The following is an 18,644-nucleotide window of genomic DNA, read 5'->3' on the forward strand; positions in this document are numbered from 1 at the left end:
TAAGCTAAAATGTTGGGCTTAGAAACTGTTAATCAGGAGCGTGAACTTGGGGCAGAAAGAGTAACAAATAGCAGATGGTCAGGATCGGCCTGCATAGCAAGGAGAGCCTCTCTAGAGAGCTGACTGCCCAGGATATTGAATCACAATGCAACCAATCCTGCAGCCATCCTCATTAACATCAGGAGATTGGCACTCAAGTTGGGAGATAGAGGGGCCAAAGGCATATTATTTAGTCGTATCTTCCAACTAACATTTCAAACTACTCCATCACTATCCCTGTCCCACAAATACAGACCAAGTAGAGATGGAGCACAATTTTCAATATTGACTCCAGCACCCTAACCTACACAACCCGGGACACTAAGAGGCAATTTAGCACCTTAGTCCAAGAACACGCTCCTGGTTTCTGCTTTTCTACATCTATTGCACACTGCAGCTATTTAAAATAAGCAGCTGTACTAAAAAAGTTCACACCACTCAGCAATAGGCCTTTCTTCCAGAAGGGTATTCCAACATCAATAACACCTAGTTCATTGAAATATTGATTCTTTTAAAAATAAAACCATGCATACACTTTCCCATGGATCTTACCTTTCCAAATAAAATATCAAGATCAATTTAATATCTACTGGATAAAATAAGGCTAGTGAGAAGTCCAATTTTTTTTGTACAAGTAAATTTAGCTTTCAACTCCAACCATTTGTACCCTGAAAAATACAAATCTACTTCTATTTTGTTACTCAGATCTACAAAGGACCAACTTAAAAAGTAACATTTCCCTGCTGTATTTCAGATTACAGTTTTATACTTACAAAAACTTTATAGCAAAAATGTTATCTCAAATCCTTTAACATAAATTGCTGCAACTCATTTTTTCAAAACACTCTAAAACCTTCACTTCCTCATAGGCACTTAATAATTTCTTATATAAGTAAAAATGGTAACCTTCAGATTTGTTTCTCCATCCAAACTTGCTGTAGTGACATAACATGTCCCGTCCTCTCGGTCAGTTGACAGCAGCACTAAATCTGTGGGAAATGTCTGGTCTTTTTCTATCCTGACAATGTCACCAACCTACAAGTAGAAATAAAAAGCTGAGTTTTCAAAGGAAACAATATAAATATTGCAGTGCTTTTGGCAACACAACAGAGTTTGCATTTACTGTTCATTGCTGGTTATCCTGAGAAAGTAATGGTGGATCACATACTTGCATTTTCAATCATTTATTTTACTAAGTGGTTCAGTGAGCCATTCTAGGGGACATAAACTGTCAACCATGCAGTATAAGATTTGAGTCATGCAGTGGCTAGATTGGTAGAGGTGACATGCTTCCTTCCCCTTAGGATATTAGTACATCAGTTCAGGTTATATGAGCAGCTTTCAAGCTTACAAATTCTATTTGTTGAACCAAATGTTGCAACATAGTGAGGCTTCAACTCTCAACCTGTAATTTCTAATCGAATACCATAACTTCTAGTTTCCTGTACCCATCTGTAGTCAAAATTTTTGTCGATCATTCAACCCCTTGGGCATCCTCTCCTATTCAATTAGATCATGGTTGATCTGCACTCCAAAATTTGTCCCAGCATTACTCCACATCACTCAATACCTTACTTAGATTTTAAAAAATCCACTCATTCTTGGAGTAGTAGCTGTCCCAGCATCTTTGTGAAGTAGTGCTCAGTTTCCTCTTGAGTGACCAGCTAATGTCACCTAATCAAACTAAATGACTTGATTAAATAATTCCATATCGTAGATTATAATATGATACATGGAAGGTATACACAAACTAACACAGTGAAGACTGGGAGGAATTTGTTTCAGCCAGGCAATGAGCAGTGTGTTACAACTAGGTTAACAAGATGAGGGAAGAAACATCAAATGTCCCGGCTACTAAATTATATCTAGTAACATCAGCTGAAGTGCGTGCATGCATCCATGCATTGACAAATAACAGAATCAAATGCACTGCAGCTCTCTTCCGGTGTCCAGATCCGTAGCCTTGCGTGACTCATTTCTGACTTGTTTTCACAAATCCAGCACATCTCCAATGGTTTCTCTTGCACCATGATTTCCAGATTCCCTTAACTGCTTAACCTTGATAGCTTTCTCTTATCAATGTGTGACCCATCAGCGACATTCTCCACAATTACAGGCTCAGCTTCCTTGGGTGCGTTAGTGATACACAGCACAATCTCACCACGATGAGTTACAATTTAATGATCCTGACCACCTCCATCTCACTCACTGACCTCATTTTCCATTCACAGCTCGAGTCCATGTCTGTCCATCTGATGCTAATCTGCACCAGGAACCATGTAAATAAGAGAATGTGATTGATAAGTAAATTCAGTATTAAAATTGTGTATAAATGGGATGGACTTAGTAAATAAATCAAATCAAAAACATGTACAAACAGGGACAAATTTGCTGTACAATATTGTTGTGACTGAGTGGGGGTAACTTAGCTATATCTCTGGCTAGGATCCAAAGTAATGTTTGAAAAAGACTGCACAAGTCTCAACTTGTCTCAAAGTGATGTAAGATCATTGACAGTGTTATCAAATGATACTTACCTAACAATAACCTCCTCACCAATGCTCAGTTTGGGTTCTGCGAGCGTCACTGAGTTCAACCTCATTTAAACCTTCATCACATGAACAAAAGAGCTGAATTCTAGACGGGAGACAAGAGTGACTGGCCTTGACCTCTGGACAGAATTTGACTGAGTGCGACATCAAGGAGCAAAACTGAAGTCGATGGGAATCAGGAGCAAAATGCTCCACTGATTGAAGTTACACCGAGCACAAAGGAAGGTGTCTGCGCTTCAAGACTAATCGCCCTAACCCCACTGCCAGTATTTCGTTGGGTAATGTGTCAAAGGTTACCAACCATCTCCAACTGCTTCATAATGACCTTCCCTTCACCATAAGGCCAGAAGTAGGGAGGTTTGTTAATGATTGTACAGTGAAAGTACCATTTACAACTCCTCAAATAGAGAAGCAGTCCATGCCCATACATGAGACGACCTGGACCACATTCAGGCTTGAGTTTTATCTTTTTATTCTTTACTGGGACATGTGTGTGTCACTGGCAAGACTAGGTAAGAATGGCAGATTTTCAGCCCTACACAGCATTAATGAACGAATTGGCTTTTTATGTCAATCAATGATGGTTTCATGTTCACTGCTACGGAGGTTAGCTTTACATTCCAGGTTTATTAATTTAATCGAATCCCTGGTAGGATCTGAACCCATGTCCTCAGACCATTACTAGTCCGGCAACATTACCAATATGTCACTATCTCCCCTGCTAAATTAAGTGACATTTATGTTACACAAGTGTTAGATAATGACCGCCTCTATCAAAACAGAATCTATGTATCGCCTCCTGCCATTAACAGTATTACCATTGCTGAATCCCTCACCATCAACATTAGGTTACCATTGACCAGAAATTGAACTGGAGCAGACATATAAACACAAAGGCTAAAAGGACAGATTAGAGGCTGGGAATTCTGGGGTAAGTAATTCACCTTCTGACTTCTAAATGCCTGTCCACCATCTACAAGACGTGTCAGGAGTGTGACAGAATACCCTTCACTTGCTTGGATGAGTCCAAATCCAACAACAATTAAGATGCTTGACACCATCCAAGACAAACAGCCTGGTGATCAGCATCCCATTCACCATCATAGAGGCAAGTGCTATGCATCATCAGCAAAATGCACTGCAACACTTTCCAAATCTGTGACCTAGAACAATGGCTATCACCATTCCTTCACTGTCACTGGGTCAAAATCCTGGAACATGCTTCCCAACAGGATGGGTGCATCTACACCGCATAAACTTCAGCCCTTCATTAAAGGGACAACCAGGCATTTCTATAATCATCATAATTAATTTGGCATAGTGCACTGCCTCGCTGATGTCAGGATAAAGGACATCACGGGGAATATTCTGCAAGGGTGGAGCCAGGACTTGCAGTACAAATGATATATTGGCATTGCAGGCCAATCATCAAACTTTTACGAGCCACTGAGGAAATTAAAAATTAGAATCTCGAAGACCATAATGTCTGGATTACTGCCAGCGCCACTCACTTGTGACAGTTGAAAAGGGAAATTAAGGAGGATTAATACAAAGGAGGAGAAAAGGTTTGAGATTCTTGGGGCTTTGACAACTATTCAAAAGGGGCAGGTTGCACGTCAAACAGGGCTGGGACCAACGTCCTCACAGGATGAGTCACTGGTGTGATTGGAGAGAATATAAAATTAAATTGGCTGGAAGGTATAGAACAGAAAAAAGAAATGGGGTAGGAGGAAAGGGAGGTGGGATGGCAATGTTGATTAGGGAAGACATTGTAGTGTGGGAAAAACAGAAGGTATCACTGAGGAGGCAGAGACATAATCCATCTGGTTAGAGTTGAAAAGAAAACGAGATATAATAACTTCACTGGGGGAATTTTGCAGTTCTCCAAATAGAGAGAGAGAAACCCATCCCCTACACGGGCTCACCATCTCCCTCCCTGACCAACCCCTTCCCTCCTCACCCAGCTCTCCACCTCCCTCCAGTTTGGCCCCTCTCCTTTACACCACCTCCCTTCAGTTCGTCACTTTACCTCATCTGAAAGCTGGCTCTGAGTGTGGAGTCAGGAGAGAGGCAGCAAGTGGATGGATAAGGAAGGGAAGCAGAGAGTGGGAGAGTCGCCCAGCTGGCTGCAGAAAAGGCAAATTTTGACATAACTCAAGATGTCATGAGTGAATTTCAACTGTTAATTCCACTTGATTGATCATGTCAGGCTTGGCTTGCATCTATTAATTTCATGCCATGGGGAAGTCTGCCAATTCTTTGCTTGTGGGCCAGAGTGGCAGTAAACCTCATTTAACCATCAGGATGTGTGGCTGTAATACTTAAGCTGCACTTGATGGATTGTTGCACATTTGAACTGAACATGACTAAGAAAAATATCAACAGACACTGGAGAAGTTTGAGATAATTAAGGAGAGGATTTGTGAAAGACAAATCATATATGCTTAAGTTAATAGAATTTTTGATGAAGTAATGAAGTTAGCTGTCAAAGGGGATGAAATGGATATTGTCTAAATGGATTTTAAGCAACATTTGACAAACTACCAAAAAGATTGACTCACAAAATAGGAGGGCCAATTGGACAAAAAACTCACTTAAAGACAGAAAACAATGAGATACTGTAAATAGCTGTTTTTCAGATTACAGGAAGGCAGACAGTGATGTTTCCATGGGTCGTTGCTGGGATCACTTTTTTTGATCTATATAAATGTCTCGGATATTGGAATGAAGAGTAAAATTTCAAAGATTACATGTCAAAAAAAAAATCAGCTTCTGCTGAAAGGTTATTGACCCGAAACATTAATTCTGTTTCTCTCTCCACAAGTGCTGCCTGACCTGCTGAGTAGTTCCAGCATTTTCTGTTTTTAATTTCAGATTTCCAATATTTGCTGAAGGTTACATTTGTAAAATTTCAACATTTGCTGATGATAAACAGCACGAATAAGACAAATTGATGCACTGAGATAAATGGACTAATAGGATGAGCAGACAAGTGGCAGATGGAATTTAATACAGAGTACTATGAAGTGATGCATCGTGGTGCAAAGGATAGAACAAGACTATAGAGACTAAATAGCACATTTCGAATGAATGTGAAAAGACAAAGGGACTTTGGACTCCATGCACGCAGACCTTTGTAATTGGCAGGGTATACTGAGAGTGGTGAGCAAAGCACATGGGATCCTGGGCTTCATAAATAGAGAGAGTATAAAAATAGCAGCTGAACCTTCAAAGCTCTGGTTAGGCCACAACCATCGCTCTGGTCATTACATCTTAGTAAGGATAGAAGGGACCACATCAAGGTACAAACAAGATTTACAAGGAATGGGGAATTTTAGCTATAAGGTTAAGTTGGAGAAGTTGGGTCTGGGGAAAATAGGGGATGAAAGGAAGAACTTTTTTAAAAAACACAAGTGAGTGATAATGACAGGGAACTTGATGCTTAGAAAGGTGGTGGGAGGGGAGAGAATCAATGATTTCAAAAGGAAATTAGATGGCCACTTGAGGAAAATAAACTTGCAAGAGTTACAACAATAGAGCAGGGAAATGAGATTGAATGAATTGCTCCACAGAGTCAGCATGGCCTCTTTTTGGGCTGCCATGACTATTTTAGGGGTGGGCAATAAATATTGGTCTTGCCAGCAACACTCATTTCAAGAACGAATTAAAAAAATTAATGCACTACACAAATTACAGAAAAGAATGACTTACTCTTATGTTTTGTGATCTTGTTTGGACAAGACCACCACTTCGAATCACGTACACAGGAGTGTTATTTACTTCATTGTCTGCTTTATGCCGCAACCAATCTTCATAACCCTAAAAACAAACAAAATGTCATTAATTATCTATTATAAACAAGAATTTTGACTTCTTGCCATGCCAAATTATACATGTCCATTTTAGAGTAAAGAAAACTAGATTCAAATAGTTAAATAAAATGCAACTAAACACTATTTGAGGAGGGACCAAACATACCATTTACTCCTTTAAGCAAACTATTTTGAGATACTTTGGCACTTACTATGATATCAGAACAGGAAAAATTACGAAAACGCATACTGATTTAGAAGCTTGTACCATTCATCTTTCAACAGTTTTGAAGAAAAGTTCTCTTTTGATTGCACATGCCAGGTGCCAAAGCAGAACTACAAGCAGAACACTTGGTGGCTTTTAACTGCAACAGTTGTCTAAGACAAATTGCAATTAAAGACATGGAGGGCTGACATTCATTTAACTTTGAAGCTTCATTTAAGTTAAACATGGTCTATCATCATAGACTCATGTTTCAGTTTAGAAACTCCATTCTAGCCATTAAAAATAATAAGCAACTTCTCAGATGAATTACAACACGTATATCCAAAACAGCAGTTAAAGCAGCAATCCTCAAATTTAGTTGATAGGCAAGTAAATGTAAATTGTTTTTGCAGATCATATACATACTTTGTAAGGTTAAATAAAACAAGATAAATCAAGGCACTTAAAACAACTTAAACTGAACATATAATCATGTCAGTGTTAAGCATCACACCTTCAACAAAATTATCTGGTTTCAGGATGTGAACTTACCCCTGAGGAAAGCCAGAGCAAGTAGGGTGTCTTATTACCTCTGCCACTGAAAATGGCCAGAGGTAGTGCTGATTGTTGATCTGTACACCCGTAAGCAGTATAGCTCAGGAAATAATGGATGAATTTTAATGAAACATGGAAACACAGACAGGGCATGGCCCAGGGAAAGAACTGATTAGTTTTTGTGGAAGATGCAGATCCGGATCTTTTTTTTTAAAGTCACCTTAGCAGAAGATAAGGCAAATTGATTTTGTTTTCTCGAATGCTGAGAGTTGCTTTTGTTTGGAATCAGTTGATTATTCTATAATGCTGTGCATTCTCGCAGCTACTGTGGTGCAATACGTCACAACAGTTTTCAGAGCGGGTTATTGAATGTGGATTGGCCTGAAGTCTTCTGCAAGAGATGGAAGCGCTTATTAAGATTTATTTTTTTTCAGCTTTGTAGTTGTAGCGAACCAATCTAGCAGGCAGAGAAAAGCCTGAAGGAAGAGCTGTATAATTGTAATAATGCAAAGTAAATACTGTGTAGCTCTCTACCAACTGCCCTCTTCACTTGTTCCACTTTGCTCCGTTTGACCTTTAATTTCAGAATTCTATCACATAATGTTACTGCTGATGGAAAGTCAGTGTGCCAACTCTATCACTCTGATGTTAATGCAGTCTTAAAATAAGTGACGACCACAGTGCAAGGCTGCTTTTGTACTCAAGAGTAGCTAATATTTGCAAGTCTAACCAAAATCAGTTCACATAGAATGCCCTATTCTCCTTGTTCATTTGGTACAACATAGCAGCAACAACAAAAGATCAAAATAGTTAATGAGGTAAAGGTGGGGGGAGTATTACCCAGATTAAAAAAAGGGAACTGCTTATTCAGTGGTAGAATTTTTTGAACGTGCAATCAAAAATTCAGCTTTTACTATAAATTTAGTAATCAAATTAACAACCAAAGTTCATAGTTCAGGACATAACAAAGGTTGAAAAATGTAAATACAGAAGTAGTGATTGGGTAGTACCAAAGGTTAGATTTTAAAAGCCCAAAGACTTCTAAAGTTTGGATAAAGAAGGTGGATCATGGGACTGTATACCCACTAGTCATGGGTGCAAAGATTATTATTCAAGAGAAATGGCACAATGAGGTCAAGGAATTTATCAGGATTTTCATGATGGCAAAGGCAGAAAGGCGACTGTGACAGAGGACATTAGGGAGAAAGGGTCCCAGCTCAGGAAATTGAGAAGTAGCATCAATGTGGGTGGAGACCAGAAATAGCAAGGGTCAGGAAAGGCAGGTGGGAATGGTTGATAGGCCCTCTAACTGTAATTAAGCTATTGACAGCATTAAACAAGAAACTATCAGAGCTTGTAATAAAGGTAATGTAATAGTTGTGGGAGACATTAATCTTCATATAGACAGGATAAATCAAATTGGCAAAGGTGGTCTGGAAGACTTGCTTGCAGAATGCTTTTGTGATAGTTTCCTAGAGCAATATGTTGTGGGGCCAACTACGGATAAAGCTACTTTAGATTCAGTATTGTGCAATGAGACAGGGTTAATTAGCAAGTTCATAGTAAAAGATCCACTGGGCAATAGTGATCATAATGCAACAAAATTCTACACCAAGTTTGAAAATGACATATGCCTATCACGAACAAGAAGCTTAAACTTAAAGTCAGTTCCATAGGTATGAAGGGAGAACTGGCTATGTTTATTAGGTGAACAGACTAAAAATACAGCAATAATTAAACCATGGGAAACATTTAAAGAAACAATTCAAAATGTTCAACAAAAATACATTCCTTTAAACAAAAAACAAACTCAATAAGAAAGATCCATCTGTGGCTTGCTAAGGAGGTTAATAATAGCATTTGTTTAAATGAGGCTTAAAATGTTGCAAAGAACAGCAAGTCTGAAGATTGCTGGGTTCTAAAACACGCACAAAGGGCCAGCAAAAAGTTGATAAGAAGGAAACAAAACAGAATGAGAGAAAACGAGCCAGGAATATAAAAACAGATTTTAAAGAAAATTAGTAGTGTCACAAGTAGGCTTACATTAACAGTGTAATGAAGTTACTGTGAAAATCCCTTGATTGTAAAAGAACAGAGTAACTAAAATAAACATTGGTCCGACAGAAGCAGAGACAAGAGAAATTATCATGGGAAATGGCAAGGGTGTTGAATTAATATTCTGCGTTTGTTTACACATTAGGAGACACAAGTACACCAGAAATATAGACTAATCAAGGGCTAATAACAATGAGGAAATTAATATCAATAGAGGCAAAGCTCTGGAGAAACTCATGGGACTAAGCTGTGAGGAGAAGAAAAAGGCTGCAAATCAATACAGACCGGCAAGTGTGACTGGCAACCAGATGGCAGATGGAATATAATGTAGGGGAGTGTAAAGTTATTCATACTGATTGTAAGAATAGAAAAGCAGACTATTATTTTAAAAGATCTGAAACTTGTAAATATTGACGTTCAGAAAAACCTGGGTGTTCTCGTACAAGAAACACAAAAAAGTTAGCAAATAGATAAAGCACGCAACTAAGAAAGCAAATGGCATGTTGGCCATTTTTGCAAGTGGATTGAAGCACAATTGTATAAGGGTGTTGATGAGACCACACCAGTGGAATACTGCAATTTTAGTTCTCATAAATGCCTCAATGGCCAATTTCACAGTGATGTAAGCAAGACGTCCATCTGCCTTCTTGGTCAGAAATGGTTTCATTATAGACCCAATAGAAATTAAGAAGTAGTTCAAAATACAAAGATTTCAAGACTAAAAATGAATATTAGCTTCATATCTTACCTGTTTGATTGCTGTGACAGTAATTACAAAAAATAATGGCAGTCCACTGGTGTAAGGGCTGGTAGGAGTATCTATCATCAGCTGGAAAGTAACCAAAATGAGAAGACTACTTAAATTCCATAAACTATGTCCATGCATCAATGTAGACACGTGGTATCTTTGCTGTCAAATTTTATTTCCAGCACAAAGTTACTGAATCGGCACCAATGGTTTGTCAATTTTGAGCTAAACACTTGTGACAAAGAAACAGTTTATAACAGAATAGTAACATCAAATCAATATATTCCAACAGACAGCCTAAAATGTTCTCTTGTAATGTTCTCTTGTTCATAAGTTCAAGTCAAATGCTTATTAGGTATGTTATTTCACTTCTTTTAAATACAAAAAAGGAATGCAATTTCCAGGGGGAGAGCAAGTCACGCATATAGAAGCCAAGTTTCACAAAGCCATTTACAGCAACATGTTAGCTACAACACCTGGCCGGGGGTGGGGGTTGGGGTAGCTTTCACAGGTGAGATCAATTCAGAATTCATTGGTTAACAATTGTGTCATGTTCAACCAATGTTAACAATTCCGTTCATAGGGATACTAAGTACACTTACCTGTACAAGAAATATTACAAGAAAGTAAAAGTTAGCTATTCTTCTGAATTGTTCAAATAAATTCTTTGGGATAAAATTCCATACTGTGTACTGTAAAGGAAAAGGAAAGTTATTATACATATATTAATAAGTGGTTTCAAATGCAAAATGTGTTTGTTGAATCAAATTAGGAGGCCTTTTGAGTTTTTTCTGCTATAAGATCCATCTATTTTGACTTAATTAATAATCTATCTTTACAAACGTTACTCAAACAGTAATTACAATTTTAAATGTTTTACTTGTGTGACATATCTTAGCCTGGGAACGCAAGAAATAGGAACTGGAGTAGGCCAGTCAACAAAATCGTGGCTGATCTCCTACCTTAACTCCACTATTCCTCGCAATTCCCATACACCCTAATTCCCTTAGATCCAAAAGTCTATCAGTATTTGCCTACTCAACAACTGAATTGGTACAGAGATATTTAAAGATTCACATCACAGTAAAAAAATTTCCCAACTTCCTTCAAAGTGTCTGAAGCCTGATCCTGAGACCACGGCCCACCCCCCAAGCCCTCAGGCCGTGACCCACCCCCTGGCCGAGGCCGTGATCCACCCTCCAGCCGAGGCCGCAACCCACCCCCACTAGCCCTGAGGCTGTGAGCCATTTTCTCAGCATCTGATCACTCAAGCCCCTTACCAATTTTATATAGTTCATAAGGTCACTTCCCCTTCTTCTGAACTCCATGGAACACAGAAGCACTTTACTCTACGCCTCCTCACAACATAATCACCTCAAACCATAACCAGCCTAGCCAACCTTTATCACATTTCCTTTAGGGCAAGCATACCCCTCCTTAGAAAAGGAAGCCACAACTGTAACTATACCACTCTAGGTGTGGTCTAACCAATGCCATGCATTATAGTAGTAGGACTTCCATACACGTTATGTCAATCCTTTTGTAACAAAGGTTAACATACCCTACTGTTGCTGGCTCTAACTGCATGTTAACTTTGCAAATCATATACAAGGACATGAATGCAAACAAATCCCTGACCATTCAAAAAAATTCTGCTTCTTTTTGCTTTGCCTATCAAAAGGAAAACTTGTTGCAGCACTGTGTATTTCATCTGCCATGTTCTTGTTCCATGACCAAACTTGTCAATATCTCTGCTTAGTCTTTGTGTCCTCCTGTCTGCTTATTTTCCCATCAAACTTGTACCATCAGCAAACTTGGATATGTTGCGCATATACTGAAGTCATTAATATGGACTGTAAATACCTGAGGATAAAGCACTGGTCTTTGTGGTACCCCAACAGGTACAGCCTGCCACTGAAAATGTTTAAAGTTTTAAGTTTCTTCATTAGTGTCACAAGTAGGTTTACATTAGCAATGCAATGAAGTTACACTGAAAATCCCCTAGTCACCACACGCCTGCCCAAGCAGCACATCTTTTGGACTGTGGGAGGAAACTGGAGCAGCCAGAGGAAACCCAAGCAGACACAGAAAGAACGTGTAGACTCCACACAGTGACCCAAGCCAGGAATCAAACCCAGATCCCTGGCACTGTGAGGCAGCAGTGTTAACCACTGTGCCATCCCTGTCCTGTTTATTCCTATTCTCTGTTTTCATAATCAATCCTCAATCAACACGAAAAACATTAAATTCCACCAGTTCTAATTTTATGCCACAAATGCGAGTGGCATCCTATCAAATGCCTCTTGAAAATCCAAATATCGCTACATTCACTGTCTCCTGTATCCATCTTACTGGTTATCAAAATATTTGATTGGTTCCATTTAAAATGAGCGAAGTGGGCACCTGGTTATGAAACGGTCACAAATGGCATCTCACTGATTAAATCTGCAAAAAAGTAAGTACAATTTTTTTTTTGAGATCATATCAAATAGGAGCAGGAGTAGAATATTTGGCCAAGTGAACCTGCTCCACCGTTCAGTAAGACCATGGCTAATTTGATTATGGCCTAAACTCTTTTGCTTGACCTCCATAACCCTTGACTCCTTCAACAATAAAAATTTTAGTAATTCAGTCTTGAATATATTCAGTGATCAAGCCTCCACTGCACTCTGGTGAAGAGATTTCCAAAGGCTAGCAACCCTCAGAGGGAAAAATTCCTCCTTGTCTCCAAATTAAATGGAAAATCTGTATTTTTAAACTATGCTTCCCCACCCCCCTTGTTCTTGATTCACCCACAAGGGGAAACATCCTTCCTGCACCTACCCTTTTAGACTCCTTCAGAACCTTTTGCATTTCAATAAAATCAACTCTCGTTCTTCTGGCGACAGTGCAGGGGGACCTCGGGGTCCTTGTGCATGAGTCGCAAAAACCCAGCCTGTAGGTGCAGCAGGTGGTCAGGAAGGCTAATGGGATGCTGGCCTTCATAGCGAAGGGGATTGAATATAAAAGTAGGGAGGTCTTGCTGCGGCTGTATAGGGCATTGGTGAGGCCGCAGCTGGAGTACTGTGTGCAGTTTTGGTCGCCGCACTTACGCAAGGATATTTTGGCCTTGGAGGGAGTGCAGAGGAGGTTTACTAGGCTGATGCCGGAGTTGAGGGGGTTGAGCTATGAGGAGAGGCTGAATAAACTAGGCTTGTACTCGTTAGAGTTTAGAAGAATGAGGGGAGATCTCATTGAGACATAAGATGATGAATGGGATGGATAGGATAGAGGTGGAGAGACTCTTCCTGCTCAGAAAGGACAGTAGGACTAGGGGGCACAGCCTCAAGATAAAGGGGGAGCGGTTTAGAACGGAGTTGAGGAGGAACTTCTTCACTCAAAGGGTGGTGAATCTCTGGAATTCTCTGCCCGTTGAAGTGGTGGAGGCTGCCTCGCTAAATATTTTTAAGACGCGGGTTGATGGGTTTTTGATAAGCGAGGGGATTAAGGGTTATGGGGAGAGGGCGGGAATGTGGAACTGAGCCACGACAGATCAGCCATGATCTTATTGAATGGCGGGGCAGGCTCGAAGGGCTAGATGGCCTACTCCTGCTCCTATTTCTTATGTTAAAAATCGAACAGATTTATTGTAATCTTTTTCATAAATCCATACTGACTCTGATTTACCAGATCATGATTGTGCAAGTGCCCTGTTACCACATCCTTAATGATAGATCTACGATTTTGACTACTACTGTTGGAGGTTAACTGGCCGATATTTCCCTGTTTTCTCTCTTTCTCCTTTTTTAAAATAACAGGATTATCTTTGCCACCTTCCAGTCCTATGGAACTGAGCTAAAATCTATGGAATCCTGAAACTTCAAACTACATAGCCCAGCATGCAAGTCATCAACTCTTACTTAACTTGCACTGATTTCTTTAAGTTCCCTATCCTGGTTAAACTTTTGCTTCCCTATCATTTCTGGATTTTTCACTGTCTAAATTTCCCACAGTCTCAGAAAAGCAGCCAGCATTATTAAAGACCCCATGCACCCCAGATATACTCTCGTCCATCTTCTTTTGTTGGGAAAAAGATACAAAATTCTGAGGACACATATCAAATGACTCAAGAACAGCTTCTTCCCTGCTACCATCGGACTTTCAAATGGGTCTACCTCGCATTAAGTTGATCTTTCTCTACACCCTAGCTATGACTGTAACACTAGCGCATAATGCTTTTCACTATATATTAATACATGACAATAATAAATCAAATCAAAAGAATCAAACAAAGAGCTGGATTTTTGCCGCACCCTCCCTCCCCTACAGCGTGTTTTGTGGTGGTGGAAGTGGCTTGCCATTGGCCAGTGCTGGGATCTTCCAGTTTAAAGTATTTGCTTAAGTTTTTGCCACTTCCTTAAAAAGGAAATAAGTTGGGAACCTATCCACCAACCAGACTGCAAAACAAAAGCCAACAATCTCATTATTAATACCAGAATGGATATAAAATGCCTTTAGGCCTACTCACTTTAGAAAAAAAGTACATGCAAGTTTATGTTTTCATGGATTCTGTCCGACTTAAATCTCATAATGGAAGATAATAATCCCTGGTAAAATCTGCCATATCTTCCATAATCTGCATCACAGCTGATGGTCGAAATCAATCAACCATAGATTTAAACTATCACAATCTATTATAAACGTATTCATCAACTGGTTTTACACGCCATGAATTTTCACGTAAGCATATTTTCTTTGATCATTTTATGACCGAATAACCACTTATCTCATTTTAAAAGGAACCACAAATTATTCAGCAACAGTTATAAAAAATATTAATTATCCACTCAGGGAAAGATCAAGAAAAAGGAAACCAAACAAAAAGGGAAACCAGAAGAAAAACTCATTTCTCACCCCCGAATAACTCTAAGTGTTGTACTTGTGGCCTTGGATCCGAGTTTAACTGAAACAGCCCTGCATATATGCTCACTTACAATATTTCTGATCATTTTTACAACTTTAATTAACATAGTTTTGTTCCTGCATACTGCTGCTATCGCCCCCAACCCTACAATCCTGGTCCAGCAACATCCTGATTTTCAAATTTTCATCATTGTTTTTCAATCTCTCCAAGGTTTCACTACCACTGCATCCCCCACCCACTACCAGCCCTTCTGCCCCTACAATCTTCCCAGGTCTCTGTGCTACTAAAGGTTCGTGCAATCTGAATTGTTATTGCTCCAGGACTGGCGGTCGTGCCTTCAGCTGCCTAGGTCTCTGGGTTTGCCTTTCTAAACTTCTCCACCTTTCTCCCAGAAGCTCTTTAAACTTTGCTCTTTAACCAAACTTTTGGCACCTGTCCAATATTTTACTGTTTGATAATTACTCCTGTGAATTGCCTTGGGATGTTTTACTATGTTAAAGGCACTGTATTAACGTAAATGGTTTAATTACTGCAGCTACACAGGAAGCATCTGACCAATAATAGCAAAACTTGGCTTCTCCAAGATAATCACACAAGTTAAATTTCCTATTAATTATAAATCACTATGCTGATAAGTATTTGAAGAATCAGGCATTATGGAACAAACCAGCTGAATTAAATCCCTCCATAAGAACATAAGAAATAGGAGCAGGAGTAGGCCATCCAGCCCTTCGAGCCTGCCCCGCCATTCAATAAGATCATGGCTGATCTGTCGCTGCTTAGTTCCACTTTCCCACCCTCTCCCCATAACCCTTAATCCCCTCTCCTATCAAAAACCCATCAACCCGCGTCTTAAAAATATTTAGCGAGGCAGCCTCCACCACTTCAACGGGCAGAGAATTCCAGAGATTTACCACCCTTTGAGTGAAGAAGTTCCTCCTCAACTCCGTTCTAAACCGCCCCCCTTTTATCTTGAGGCTGTGCCCCCTAGTCCTACTGTCTTTTTTGAGCGGGAAGAGTCTTCCCACCTCTATCCTATCCATCCCATTCATCATCTTATACGTCTCAATGAGATCTCCCCTCATTCTTCTAAACTGTAACGAGTATAAGCCCAGTTTATTCAGCCTCTCCTCATAGCTCAACCCCCTCAACTCCGGTATCAGCCTAGTAAACCTCCTCTGCACTCCCTCCAAGGCCAAAATATCTTTGTGCAGGTGCGGCGCCCAAAACTGCACACAATACTCCAGTTGCGGCCTCACCAATGCCCTATACAGCTGCAGCAAGACCTCCCTACTTTTATATTCAATCCCCCTCGCTATGAAGGCCAGCATCCCATTTGCCTTCCTGACCACCTGCTGCACCTGCAAGCTGGGTTTTTGCGACTCATGCACAATGACCCCGAGGTCCCTCTGCACCGTCGCCTGCTGCAGTTTTTCGCCCCGTAAGTAATAGTCCTTCCTACCATTCTTCCTACCAAAGTGGACCACCTCACACTTGCCAACATTAAATTCCATTTGCCATTTCCTGGCCCATTCGCCCAGCCTATCTAGATCCTTCTGCAGACTCTCCACACCCTCCGCACAATTTGCCATTCCCCCAATCTTGGTGTCATCAGCAAATTTCGACACTCTACACTCCGTTCCCTCCTCCAGATCATCTATATAAATGGTAAAAAGCTGAGGCCCCAGCACCGACCCCTGGGGCACTCCACTAGTCACCATCCGCCAATCCGAATAGCACCCGTTGACCCCCACTCTCTGCCTCCTATTTGACAACCAATCCTCTATCCACGCTAAAACCCTACCCCCAACTCCATGTCCCTCGACCTTCTGCAATAACCTCTTGTGAGGCACTTTGTCAAACGCCTTCTGAAAATCTAGAAAGACCACATCCACCGGCTCTCCTCTATCCACCGCCGTAGACACACCCTCATAGAACTCCAGTAAATTTGTCAGACACGACTTCCCTTTAATGAAACCGTGCTGCGTCTGCTCTATCAAGCAATTCCCTTCAAGATGCCTCGCAATTTCCTCCTTAATGACAGATTCTAACATTTTACCTACCACAGACGTTAAACTAACCGGCCTATAATTCCCCGCCTTTTGACTGGCACCCTTCTTAAACAACGGCGTAACATTAGCCGTTTTCCAATCATCCGGCACTTCCCCGGAATCCAGAGACGTTTGGAAAATAACCACCAAGGCATCCACTATCACCTCCGCCATTTCTTTCAGAACCCTCGGATGCATTCCATCCGGTCCTGGGGACTTGTCCACAATCAGCCCCTCCAGTCTGTCGAGCACCGCCTTTCTAGTAACAGTAATGTCATTAAGACCCTCCAGTCCTACCACCTTTCCATCGCTAACACCCGGCAAATTATTCACGTCCTCCTCCGTGAAGACAGAAACAAAAAAGTTATTCAATACCTTAGCCATATCCCCATCCCCTACCACTAGGTCCCCTTTCTCATCCTCTAAAGGACCAACATTCACGCTAGCCAGCCTCTTCCTTTTTATATATTTATAAAAACTCTTGCTATCCTTTTTCATATTAAGCGCTAGCCCAGCTTCATAGTTTCTCCTACCCTTCTTTATCAACTTCTTTGTCAATCTTTGTTGACATTTAAACCTCTCCCAATCCTCTTCTCGCCCACTACTCTTAGCTACTCTAAATTCCTCCGCTTTTAGTTTAACACTTTCTTTCACCTCCTTCGTTATCCACGGCTTATTATCTCTCCTCCTACTATCCTTTTTGACCATCGGAATAAATTTCCGCTGAGCACCAAGAAAGATCTCCTTAAAGATCCTCCACTGCTCCTCAACAGACCCTCCCTCCAACGCGCTCCCCCAGTCCACATTCGCCAATTCTTCTCATCCTACCGTACTCCCCTCTATTCAAACAAAGTACGCGTGTCCGGGAACCCACTTTCTCCTCCTCCATCTGCACCAGAAACTCCACCATACAATGATCACTCTCCCCAAGAGGATCCTTCACCACAAGGTCCCTAATTCTACCCGCTTCATTACATAGCACCAGATCCAAGATAGCTCGCTCCCTTGTCGGCTCCAACACACACTGTTCGAGGAAACTATCCCGGCAGCATTCCAAGAACTCTTCCTCGAGCCCCCCACGTCCAACATGGGTCGACCAATCAATATGCAGATTGAAATCCCCCATAACTACGGCCGTCCCATTCCTGCATGCCGCACTTATTTGCGCGTTAACAGCCCGCCCCACCTCCAGATCATTATTCGGAGGCCTATAGACGACACCCACCAGCGTCTTCCTCCCTTTGCTGTTCCTAATCTCCACCCACAACGATTCCACCCTCTGCTCCTTGGCTCCAATATCATCCCTTGCTACCACCGTGATGCTATCCTTAATCAGCAGAGCTACGCCCCCCGCCTTTTCCATCCTGCCTATCCTTCCTAAACACTTGATAGCCCTGTACATTCAGCTCCCAGTCCCTGTCACCCTGCAGCCACGTCTCTGTAATGGCCACCAGATCGTATCCATTTGTGTCGATCTGCGCCACCAGCTCATCCACTTTATTCCGAATGCTTCGTGCATTCAGATAAAGTGCTTTCATCCCAGCATTCACCTGGACCCTATTTGCCACAACGCCACCAACTATACTCACGCCCCCTACTCCCTCTATTATTGGGACATCCTCGGCCTCTTCCCTTACATGTACACTCTCCTTAACTTTAGACCTCGTAAGGTCACCTACCCTCGCACCCTCCCCCCCTCAATTAGTTTAAAGCCCTGTCTACAG

The 18,644-nt window shown here is 41.0% G+C and overlaps 1 protein-coding gene across 3 annotated transcripts in view; it reads right to left on the reverse strand.

Annotated features, from left to right (window-relative positions):
• The window catches only part of atp11b (ATPase phospholipid transporting 11B), a 165,331-nt gene that overhangs the window by 139,272 nt on the left and 7,415 nt on the right, over positions 1 to 18,644 (reverse strand). For all 3 annotated transcript variants that reach the window (XM_080185740.1, XM_080185739.1, XM_080185741.1), the window contains exons 3-6: positions 10,569 to 10,658; positions 9,967 to 10,047; positions 6,303 to 6,410; positions 946 to 1,074 (exon numbers count right to left, since the gene is read on the reverse strand). In XM_080185740.1, the coding sequence (XP_080041866.1) occupies positions 946 to 1,074; positions 6,303 to 6,410; positions 9,967 to 10,047; positions 10,569 to 10,658 (408 nt within the window). The remainder of the gene's footprint in view (positions 1 to 945; positions 1,075 to 6,302; positions 6,411 to 9,966; positions 10,048 to 10,568; positions 10,659 to 18,644) is intronic.

Source organism: Carcharhinus amblyrhynchos, chromosome 3 (assembly GCF_965287045.1).
Source record: "Carcharhinus amblyrhynchos chromosome 3, sCarAmb.v2.hapA, whole genome shotgun sequence".
Classification (NCBI taxonomy): Eukaryota; Metazoa; Chordata; class Chondrichthyes; order Carcharhiniformes; family Carcharhinidae; genus Carcharhinus; species Carcharhinus amblyrhynchos.